The following is a 12159-nucleotide window of genomic DNA, read 5'->3' as shown; positions in this document are numbered from 1 at the left end:
GTATAAAGAGATATAATATAAAATATAAACAATAGGTTTTGTGTGATTTTCTATATGAACTTTCTTGAATTTTGGATGAAGTAGAAGGATTTCACTAGTGAAGCATTTCAGTCATTTGTTTTGTGTTTTTTAGGTATTTGGTCTCCCTAGTGAAACAACAAGAATTGTCTGGAAAACCCAATGATGTATTAATCCGGAAGCATCATGGCCCAACGATACTTACAGCCTGTTTAGGTTGGTCTTGGTATTCTTTTTCAAGACAGAGCTTCTCCTCTTCAAGACTAAAAAGGAGAAATACAATTCTGTGAAACAAACTTTATGCACATCATAGAAATCAGGATGTGAAGCAATTCATGCAAAAAGGAACTCAAATATGTGAGAGAAAAATGTGTTTTGAGAAGCACAATAATCTTACTGTAAGCACAAAATATTTCACAATTATAAATTTGTGGCTAGGGTTAATGAACATTTTAAATAAAGCTGTGTAAAAACTTAAGGTCACATGTACAAATATTCTAGCTGAGTGTTAGAGCTGCTTTCAGTGTGAGCTGGACTGTCCCATCAAAGAAGGAGATTACAGTGAGCAAAAGCATGCTGTGCAAGGTGAATCCATGTCAGTTTGGCTAAGGATGAAGGATCCGCTCAGGACATAATAGCCACATGTGTAGAAACTACATCTGGCTGTAATATGCCTGCAGTACGAATGCTTGACTAACCAATTGATACAGTATACATAAAATATATCTATAGTACAATAGTTCACAAATGTTTTCAGGTGATGAACTACTTCAAGAGTTAAACAAAAATTGTGAACCAACTAACACCCAAAGTCTCAGGGGGTCTCATTCAGTGTCACTTTCTTCTTGTCCTTGTCTTCCATTAGTCTTTTTTGCTAAACTGCTGTTTTGTTATTATTTCAGTGAAATTAAATAATGGACCACAAATATTGTTCTTTAGAACTTTCTATTCATGAAAAAATATCTTAATCATGCGAGAATCACTTAAGACTGAAAATTCAGCTTTGCCTTCACAGGTATAAATTACATAATTAAATATATTAGAATATTAAAATTATTATATTAAAATAGTAGACAAATTGAAATAATATTTCACAATATTACTGTTATATTGAATGCATTTTTTATCAAATAAATACAGCCTTGGTGAGCTTAAGACAAAAACTGTACTGTTCATTATTAAAGAAAGACAACAGAAACACTTTGTCTGGTGAAAACCACCAGCTACATCAAAAGAATTGCAGATAGTTTGAAATAATATTGAGAATAAACTAAAGGTAATTTATATACTATGACATAACTTTGTTACCAATCCATAATTTTTCCACACTGCTGTTTTGACTTTATTTTCTCTTATTGAAACATTTCTTAAATCCTAAAAAAATAATGTTAACCATTTGCTCTTACGAGTTGGGGCTTTTGGTCAGTAATAAATATTTTATTTATTTAGGTATGCTTTTTTTTAATCAGTTAATATATAATGTAATGTAAGCATTGAGGTTTGAGCATTGGTATTAGACTTTCTCAAGGCACAATGTTTCCCCTCTCCTTAAAAATATTGATGAAGTACCTTTTGTCCTTTTCAAAGTTATTCACATGTTTGTTGTACAAGTCACTTAGAAAAAGGTCAGAAAACACTCTCTGAGAGCAATGTGGGCTGTGACTCAGCATACAGTGTTCTTTTCCATGCTCCATTTATAGGAGGTGAGACAATGATTTTGGACACAATGAGGCAAGTGTTCAAAAAGATGCAGATAAAGTGGCTTGTGTCAATGCCTTTTGGTGTGCAAGACTAAATGCACCATGCACAGAGAAGGTTTTCAATAATACATATACCTCTTTTTTCTGCATGTTTTACATGGAGCCTAAGCAGAGCCACACAACTTGGTGTGGTCCTGCAGAGCATCTTACCACTCAAACTGGAACTGCATCTGGTAATCTCTTTCTTCATCCTCCTTCAGCTGGTTGTAGTACTGCAGAAGTGTCTGTTTCAGTCTGCTGACCTCTGTGTCCGGTCCTTCAGGAAACAGCTCGGCCTTCTCCAGCTCCAGCCTCTGCTGCTCAAGTGTGGTGCGTAAGGCTTTCGCCTCCTTCAGCAGATGCATTTCTGATTCCTGAGACCTTCTGAGAGTTTCATGCAAGAGGTTGAAATTGGCCCTAAGACGAGCCACTTTCTCCCCACTGACCTTTCCCATGGAGAACAGCTGAAGACAAAGATGAAAAAGTACTATCAGTGCTCCAACAGCCGAATAAACATTAGCCTAAATGCATTTAAAAGCTAAACTGGTTCATGGAGATTTGCTGGGACTCATTTCAGGTGTGTTTTTGAGTGGATCCACATTTGTGTCATGCATTTGAACTCCAGCATGGAAAGCTAGGATCTAAGCTTTGAGTGTTGTTTATCTGACCATGAACTGAAGTTGAAGTTTTCAGCATAAGCATCTCTAGTTATCAACAGAAAGTTTGAACATGTGTGTTTTTCTCCTTTATAGTGGAGACAAACAAACTGAACACGAGGTTGGAAAGCTCCAAGATATGCAGTAAATCTCTTCCAGATTTTAGGATTTTTTGCTTGCTGTTCAGGGCTTGGATCCATCTACTGTTGAAAATCATTGATATTAATATTAACTGCTATGATGTAAGTTTAAATTAACTTATAGACAATACGCAAATGAAAAACAGGCTCTAGGATAGAAGCACTGACTGTAAAATATCTTTGTACTGTCACAATTTCAAAATGTTGGCAAAATTTTGTGGACAAAAAAGGCCCTTTGTATATTGTTAATATATGCATAAAGCACAGTTCACACAGCTCACTTTCAAACCAAGCAGGTTTTGGTTGGTCACTGTGGATATCTTTCATCTTTACGAGAAATTACCGATTGCATGGATTCCTATTGAAATGATTGAAATGACCTTCGCTCTCAGATAAACAAAAAGATACGGCGCTGACTCTGGGGCAGTACTCTAGGGTACAAAAGTAAAAAGGTACATCTTTGTGCTATATACCCCTAAATGTTACATAATAGTACCTTAATGATACATAGTAGCACTTTAAAATTACATATTAATACCTTTTCACTTTTTTACCTTAGTGTACTGCCCCAGTGACAAGCACCATACCTTTTTTCTGACAGTGTTTGGTGAATGTGACCACACCTTTATGGTATCTAATTATCTAATTTTCACAGTGTTTTCAAGACTTTTCATTATAATGTTACACAAATTGAATTTTCTTAAAAATTGACATTTGCTGGACATTTATCTTAAGAGGCAGCTTGTGCATTATCAGCTCCTATTTTATATCAATTCTATTCTGAGACTTCCTGCACCAAGCCAAGGCAGGAGTCTAAAGTTGATTACTGTGAAGTTTATGGGAAATCATGAGGCACACATGTGGAGGACCAGCTTTGAAGTGAGGCACATTTTACAATAGGCAGTTTGGATAACGGTTCACTGTGCTGATCTAGTAGTGAAAAACATAAGAATAATGGAGAATATGTATGATGGCAAACTTATGAGTAATTTCTACAGAAAATTGCAACACCAATTCAATAGCAGAAATAAAGCTATTTCTGGCAGACGACTGAGCACATCTGCACAAGATTAAAGAAATACTACAGTTTCTTTGGTACAATAAAGTCCAAGACAACGCTTGATTGTATTACAGCCAGTACTACAGTAAAATACAGCTTTGTGACAATGCATGATCCTATGCCAATACAAACACATTAGCACTACGTAATGTAAACACATAACAGCACTAAATGAATGATGACAGACAATGTTTTGCAGAACACCACAGAATTTACAGGAATAGCCTAAATGGAAAGAAATATTGTTTCATCTTAAATGAATAGTTCACTCAAAAGTTAACATTCTGTCATTATTTATTCACCCTCATGTTGTCTCATGTTCGCTTTCTTTCTTTCAGTTAAAACTTTTTTGAAAATTCTGAAGAATAACTAAAAGAAAGTCAGGCTATAGATTTTTAAATAAAATCTGATTCTGACTTAAAGGATTAGTTCATTTCAGAATGAAAATTTCCTGATAATTTACTCAACCCCCATGTCATCCAAGATGTTTATGTCTTTCTTTTTTCAGTCGAAAAAAAATTAAGGTTTTAGAGGAAAACATTCCAGGATTTGTCTCAATACAGTGGACTTCACTGTGGTACAACAGGTTGAAGGTCCAAATTGCAGTTTCAATGCAGCTTCAAATGGCTCTACACGATCCCAGACGAGGAAGTCAGAGTCACAAGTCTTAATAAGTGTCACAAATGCTCATCTTGCACTAGCTCTGCGATGCGGCATGCATTACGTAATCATGTTGGAAAGGTCACACATGTCGTAGGCAAAAGTACCGATCCAGTGTCTACAAAGTGACAAAAAAAAGGTAAAACAACGATGTCAGACGATTTTGAAGTTGGAGGAGAAAATGACCCTACCGCGGTACTTCCGCTTACATCACGCGTGACCTTTCCAGTGTGATTATGTAATGTGTGGTGCATCGCAGAGCTAGTGCAAGATGAGCATTTGTGGTTAAAAAGTATCTAAATTTTTATTTTTTTTTAGAAAATGAACAATCGTTTTGTAGACAAGGCCCTTATTCCTCGCCTGGGATCGTGTAGAGCCCTTTGAAGCTGCAGTGAAACTGCAGTTTGGACCTTCAACCCGTGGTACCACAGTGAAGTCCAATATATGGAGAAAAATCCTGGAATGTTTTCCTCAAACTTAATTTATTTTTGACTGAAAAAAGACATAAACATCTTGGATGTCATGGGGGTGAGTAAATTATCAGGAACTTTTTAATTTTGAAGTGAACTAATCCTTTGATTTAATTTAATTTAATTTAATTTAATTTAATTTAATTTAATTGAAACACACTGTCGGTTGCCTTCCCAGCACTAAACTGCTCATCTGGTTTATCTTACTTATTGAATCTTTATATACTAGATTAAAATCAATGTTAAAAATAACAAAATATCATGAGTCATAGTGCTGTTTTAAAAGAAAGTGTGAGTGTCCTCCAAATTATCCACCAAATTCTTCCTGCGTTGATGTTGACTGCACAATTATGTAATGCACTGCTGCCCCACCCACACACTCTCTCTCTCTCTCCTCTGATATTAATGGCAAAGCTGTTGCACTTTGAGGCAGTTCTCCTCTGTCCTCTCTCTCAGTTTGGATCACTGTATTTGAGACAATGAAACTGGTGTACGTGTGCTGTTCTTTGCTGATAACGGTCTGGCAGGAGGTAGAAGCTTCTGGTAGTGGCCCTTCTGGGGTTCTGGACAGGGTGTATGGAAGTTCCAGCTGCCCCCAGGTGAGACTAAAACCAGCTGGGCAGTGTGAAGATGAGGATGAGTGCCCATACCAGATTCAAATGCCACCGCTGACCATACAACTTCCCAAACAATTCCGACTACTGGAAAAGACCATGAAGGAGCTGCAAAGCTTGAAGGAGACAGTAAACAAGTTGAAGAGCTCCTGTCTGGAGTGCAGCTTGCAGCAAATCGACCTCAACTTGCAAAAGGACAGTGGAGACCCTCCAACAAACAGCGCAGAGCAGAGTCGAGGGGATACCAGCAAAAGAGTCTACCAGAATGGAAATGACAGCGATAATAGCATTGTACAACACATGCAGGTAAAGATGAGCCGCATGTCTAACAGCCTGAAGAATGCACGTGCGCAGATTAACTCCCTTCAGGGACGTCTGGAGGAACTTAACCTCCTCAATCTGCAAAATGTGGAGGCAATAGTGGACAGAAAAGTTGAGAACATCACCGGGATTGTCAACAAAATTAGCAGCACCTGCACCTCAAATTGTCCAGTTCAACAACAACCTCAACGTAAGTTAAATAAGACAAAAAAAGTAGGGGAATTCCCCCTTTATGTGACTCTTCTGGTGGGGATTGTTTAATTTGATGGGGGAGTTTATATATGTACATTATTTTATTACTGTGAACTTATTTAGGACATGTAGAAATGGGGTAAACTAGAGAATTATTTAGACCATTTAAAGTACAAAGAACCTCAAGGAATGCTTTCAAGCTGCCTCTTCAAACAGAGGCTATCGCATTGGAGTTTCTTCTGTTTAATATTAAGCAAGCTGTCTGCCAGGAGCTTCTGCAGGAATAGTTTCGCAGATCCTCACTGAAATCTTCTGACTTTGATTTTACAACCTTCAAAAATTAAAACCTGCTGCAAGAATGCAGAATCAAACGATGATGAAATAAACCAAATTATAAAGTTATGGGTTCTCTACACAATTTTATCACAAGTATCACAAGAAAAAAAACATAAAAACATGTATGTCAGACATGTTATATTTTAGACATGTTTTGTACATTTTAACATTTTAAAACAGGATTGTCCAATCCTGCTCCAACCCCAGTTAAAAACACCTGAACCAGCGGATCAAGGTCTCACTAGGAATTCTAGAAACTTCCAGACAGGAGTGTTGGAGCTAAACTCTGCAGGAGAGTGGCCCTCAAGGAGCAGGTTTTATATAATATTTAGTTCCTGATGCATGCTTAAAATTCTCTCTCTACACAGACCTCACAAACATCACTCCCAGAGACTGCTCTGACATCAGCATGCTGGGGCAGAGGTCAAATGGGGTGTACCAGGTGACCCCTGACCCAAGAAATGGCAGCTTTGCAGTGTATTGTGAGATGGAGGCATTCGGTGGTGGGTGGACTGTCTTTCAGCGTCGAATCAATGGCAGTGTAAATTTCAACCGCACCTGGGCGGACTACAAGAAGGGCTTTGGTGATCTTAAAGGCGAGTTCTGGCTTGGAAATGATAAAATCCACCTGCTGTCCAAGACCAAAGATATGATCCTCCGCATTGAGATGGAAGACTTTGAGGGCACACGTGGGTATGCCAAGTATGAACAGTTCTATGTGTCAAATGAGTTCCTTCGTTATCGGCTGTCTGTAAGTGGGTACTCTGGGACTGCTGGAAATGCTCTGCAGTTTAGCAAACACTTCAACCATGACCAGAAGTTCTTCACTACACCGGACAAAGACAACGACATGTACCCCTCAGGGAACTGTGGGGGGTATTACGGATCGGGCTGGTGGTTTGACGCTTGCATGTCAGCAAACCTTAATGGCAAATACTACAAAGCAAAGTACAAAGGAAAGAGGGATGGGATCTACTGGGGCACGTGGCACAATCTGACTTCTGAGTACTATCCGACAAACTACAGACAAACTTTTAAAAATGTCAAAATGATGATAAGGCCAAAGAATTATGCACCCTAAGCAAAATGATGTATACAAATTTGTGGTACTTTTCCTCAAGAATAACTGATGAAGGTATAGCTTGTGATGCATCATAAGTCCTCAGACATTAACAGAACTGCATCAAAACAAAATGTATAAAACTCTGCATTTCAAACATTGCAAGGCACACAGGAATTCTATACAGCTTCTATTCTAATTATACCAGGACTTTGATTTATGGTTTCATATGTGTGTGTGTGTGTGTGTGTGTGTGTGTGTGTGTGTGTGTGTGTGTGTGTGTGTGTGTGTGTGTGTGTGTGTGTGTGTGTGTGTGTGTGTGTGTGTGCTACTGCCATCTTGTGTTTAATTAGATTACTACATTATTACATACATTACATTTACAGAAAATTAAAATTTTTAATAATATATGTTGTATATCCACAAGTTTCCTACGCCCTATGAGGCCTTGCGCCAAAAGTGGGAGTGTCTTCCGGTTCGAAGTAAACATAACACTCATTCATTCAAGTTGACAGTCATGCAAGATTTAACGATCGAAACTTGCGAACGTTTGTTTTTTACTTAACTATTTAAGATTCCAGCATCAATATTTGAACAATGTTTTACAATAAAAAATGTTACAGTAACAGTAATTTATTCATTTATGTCAGGAGTGCACATCAATCATGCTAAATCTAACTGATATTTATATTGACATAAAAAGAAAACGCATACCTATTCAGTTGCGCCTGCTTCCATTTATTTACGATCACAAGAATGCACAAAACAACTCCACTAAAGCTTTTAAATTCAAAGGCTTAAACATTTAGAAATATATTGATAACATATCCTATGGTTACATCACTTTTCTGAGCATTTCTATTGATTTTCCTCTAAATTATGCGATGATTGCAATCCGAGGACATTTGTGCGATCTCTCTGTCTATCCTGATTTCAGCCAGAGCAACAGAGGGAGCTCATGAGAAGACAACAGGATTTATGAGTTAAACAATTTAACCGGAGTGTGTGAATCTGTATGCTTTTGTCAGGAATCAACAGGCACAGGGAAGTGAAGGATAAAACATTATAATCATATAATTATTTTCTACGTTCCTCAAGCAGTCTTTGATATTTTCCATAAACGTGTGTAATTATTATCGCAATGGTTAAGATAAGAAGCTTTTAGCATTGCATATATGTCTGTGGAAACGCGACTGGCTCTGGCACGCACGACACGTTAGGAGTGAAATATCACATCATAAGCCTTTGGTGCTAGCATCAGTGATAGGCGAAGAACAGACAGCGGGTTGTTCATGTATTGCAGGATCAGGATGCTCTTGTAGTCATGCAGCAGCACTTTTGTGGAAGGTCAGTAAAGTAAAGGGCTATTAAGGGCACGAAAACTGTTTATTGTATTGTGATATTAACTAATAAATGTACTAAGCTGAAATGTTGTCCCTGAGCGCTGTAACGACATCTCATAAAGATTTGCAACTTTACAAAGTAAACAATGATCCAAAAAACACTTAGCGTCTTCGCTAATTAGAACACAAAATATGCTACTTCCGCCACCTCACCGGAAGTTGTACCCACGTTCTTTTTTACAGTAGCGCCCCGCGGAAACAGGTGGATAGATGGCCTGAAAACAAACAGACATGGACTAAAGGCCCATGTGGTTATTAAAAAGAAACTGTGACATTGAAGAAGGAAATGTACAGTATTTATTTTAAAAGCATGGGATGATTTTTTTTAAAAGTGTATTAAAAAGTATTGCTGTGTGACTAGGCAGACCTTTATGAATGCTTTTTTGTTTGTTTTCTTAAGAGTCTGAAATTAATCAATTTAGTTTAATCATTATTAGCCCACTTTTCAGAAACTGTTCATATATTGGAGAATTTATATCAACCATCTCATTTGTCCTTTTAAAAGGTACATTCATATTTTTTTATGAAACAAATAAAACTTTAATCCAAACGATGAATTGAATACTGTGGTTGATTCAAAGCTTTCTCACACACAGTCAACCATCAGCTGAGCACATCTTGAGCCTATTTTTGTACTTAATTCTATACTGTATGTTGAGCACATATCAAAAAATGACTGTTTATCACTGCATTTTACAATGCAAAACCATTTACGTGGCACATTTGTATGGAGCCGTACATGACATGCAGGAAAAAAATAGTAAGCTAAATCGTGCACACGCTTTACTAAGTCGTTCCTAAGTCGAGTAATTAATGACAGAATTTAATTTCTGGGTGAACTATCCCTTTAAAAAAAGATGTTTTGGGGGTGGTGGGGGGACACCTTTTCTTGCAATGGAAAGCTGCATTCACGTCACCTCGTATTTACCGGAATCTTGAAATGACAACATGTGACGTCATATTCGGAGCTGTTCACGTCCTTTTGGTCCTTGGACTGGGAATTATGCGTTTCCATGGCACCACTATCAACGCCTAATAAATCAATCAACAGCGGTCAGGTGGTACAGCGGCCACGTGGTACATCTGGGAGCTTTCAGAAAACTCCCAGCTTACAAGCTGTAATTACGAGCTCTATGAGGACGTGAACGCTTTTTACAAGCTAGAATCTTGTAATTACAGGAATTACGAGGCCGCATGAACGTACCTTAAATGACAGAAGTCAATGCACAAGGAACTAACAGATGTATTATATTTATTATTATTACAATTATTTCAAAGAGCTTCTACCTGTTCCAGGCACTGCAGGGCTGGATTTGATGATATGACAGCAGGTTGTTCATATGAATCTGCCTCTGGAGCTATTGCAGAAATGGGCGTGGCCCTCTCACTGGAGCCTTCCTCCTCCTCTGATGGAGCAGAGCTCCGCCCCTCTGCATGACTCATGAGCTACACACACATATGTATTTAACGTTACTTTTAAAGACAATCACACGAAAATTATATTTTAATCAGCTAAAACAACTCATGAATCATTTCCCACAGTTTTACAAACAATTACGTTTTGACTCTTAAATCTTAAACTATGCCTCTGCATAATTTAAAGCACGTTTGTGACAGGTTTCACTACAGGTGTAGACAATTAACCTCTCCTTTAATACGACCATGCAGTTGGCAGACAAACTTTTTACAAAAACAGACGGCAAAATGACTCAACATAACGCAGCCATTACACAGAGTCCTTCAAGTAAGTAATTAGTTTAATTAATATTAATAATATTTTGTAATATTAAACCGCTTTTTTTTTAAGTAGTGTGTTCATTTTCAAGCTCTCCTGGCCGCTTATTCATAAAACCGTCTGTTAATATGTTAATACAACTATTTCATGTAAGACTTGTCTATGTTGAGTCAAACCTTACAATGCTATTGTAGTCAAACATGTCATTTCTTGTCATGCTGTTTTTAAAACTTACTGTTTGTTCTTTAGTCGTGAAGTCTTTAAATCGCTGCACTTTCAGTCACTGTTTATCTGAGCTCGAGACGGTCTCCATAACAACTGCTCAAGCTAGCCAGCGCGCGCGCAGTGCCACATGAGAGCATTCAACTGATTTTAGCTTTAAAATGGTGACTCCTTGGAAAATGTATTTTTGACCGTTTCTTAACCTTTTTTGCAGATACGAAAACGGATAAGCGGTACATGGATGTATTTAAACGTAAAGAGCCGTTAAAGTTCACACCTAAGCGTCAGTACGTTTTGGCCGTCATCTCACCTCTGCAAAAACAGGACAACTGGGAAACTGGTAAGGAATAAGTATGCTTTTCCATACTGTATAAAATAAAGACGAGTGTAGATATCTAAAAATAAAGCAATAACTAAAATCTATCAAAGTTTAATGAGAAACTTGTAGCCTATGTTGATTAACGTTACTTTGAAAAGTGTGCAACCTCTTTCCCAAAATCTGTACAGATAACGTTACAGGTAAGTTAACGTTATACAGCATGGACTCATACTTGCAAAGAATGAATTGCAGAAACAGAATTACTTTGTTCTTCATTTGATTGGACTACCGGGACATGATGACTGATTGAAAATCGCAAAATGGCAACTAATTAAATAAACGTGTTATGTTTTTAAATACGTCATAGACGTAATGGTCCAGAGAGCGGTAGACGGCGCCATCTGCAGGACAAAGCTCAGCCAAAGAATATACACTGGTTCTAAGCATAGACGGTAAAAGAAGTTCTAAGCTCTTTGGCTCAGGCAAGATGGAGGAATATCTGATCAGAGGCTGTACAGTACACATTTTTAAATGTCACTTAAGACTAGAGTAATGATGCAAAAAATTCTGCTTTGCATCACATATGAATAAAGTACATTTTATAACATTAAAATGGAGGACTTTTTTTTTTTTTTACTTGTAAAAATATTTCACAATATTGCTGTTTTTTACTGTATTTTTGATCAAATAAATGCAGCCCTGTTGAATAGATGAGATTTATTTTAAAATCATTAATAATTTTTTCCAAACTTTTGGCAGGTAGTTTAACAATTCTATTAACTTTTTTTATGTATTATCATGATTATTAATGCTTTTTGTTTTTACAGGACAATAGTATGTATTACAATATATCTTTTAATGAGATATATATCACATTTCTGGGTTAGGTAACCCTGTTTGAAATGTTTAATAGTGCATAATATCTGCTATTGCTAATAAACCCAGCAGTATGCAGTGCAGTATTCTGTTCATATTCACCTCAGTTTGAGCATTCTGACTGGCCTGGTGTTATCACAAGACAAGAATGCAAATGCATATAAAGTGCACAGTTTGTGAAGGGCCTATACCTGATTTGTGTGACTTGAACAGTCTTTGCAGATGGCAGATTTTCTGGAACATCTTCACCGGCTCATTCAAACAACAGATTAGAAGAAATCACATTTGAAAGCCCAAGGTACAAAGGTGAAATTCACTTTCAACAATGTTTTGGTTAT

At 37.3% G+C, this 12159-nt stretch overlaps 2 protein-coding genes across 19 annotated transcripts in view; one reads left to right on the top strand and one right to left on the bottom strand.

Moving 5' to 3' along the window:
• The window catches only part of ccdc146 (coiled-coil domain containing 146), a 46089-nt gene that overhangs the window by 11259 nt on the left and 22671 nt on the right, over positions 1–12159 (bottom strand). For 14 of the 18 annotated variants that reach the window (XM_067392084.1, XM_067392088.1, XM_067392085.1 and 11 more), the window contains 4 exons: positions 12013–12073; positions 9957–10115; positions 1929–2221; positions 224–281 (listed from right to left, as the gene is read on the bottom strand). In XM_067392084.1, coding sequence (XP_067248185.1) covers positions 224–281; positions 1929–2221; positions 9957–10112 — 507 coding nt within the window. In that variant the 5' untranslated portion in view covers positions 10113–10115; positions 12013–12073. Of the gene's footprint in view, positions 1–223; positions 282–1928; positions 2222–9956; positions 10116–10639; positions 10937–12012; positions 12085–12159 lie in introns of those variants that run through there. The other 4 variants (XM_067392094.1, XM_067392100.1, XM_067392101.1 and 1 more) reach the window with 4 other exon arrangements.
• fgl2a (fibrinogen-like 2a) lies at positions 5149–9242 on the top strand. The gene is made up of 2 exons (XM_067392108.1): positions 5149–5868; positions 6575–9242. The coding sequence occupies exons 1-2, from the start codon at positions 5223–5225 to the stop codon at positions 7285–7287; spliced, it is 1359 nt and encodes a 452-aa protein (XP_067248209.1). The 5' UTR covers positions 5149–5222; the 3' UTR covers positions 7288–9242.

Source organism: Chanodichthys erythropterus, chromosome 8 (assembly GCF_024489055.1).
Source record: "Chanodichthys erythropterus isolate Z2021 chromosome 8, ASM2448905v1, whole genome shotgun sequence".
Taxonomy (NCBI): domain Eukaryota; kingdom Metazoa; phylum Chordata; class Actinopteri; order Cypriniformes; family Xenocyprididae; genus Chanodichthys; species Chanodichthys erythropterus.
Note: the sequence above shows the minus strand (reverse complement) of the source record. Positions and strands in the feature narration are given on the sequence as shown.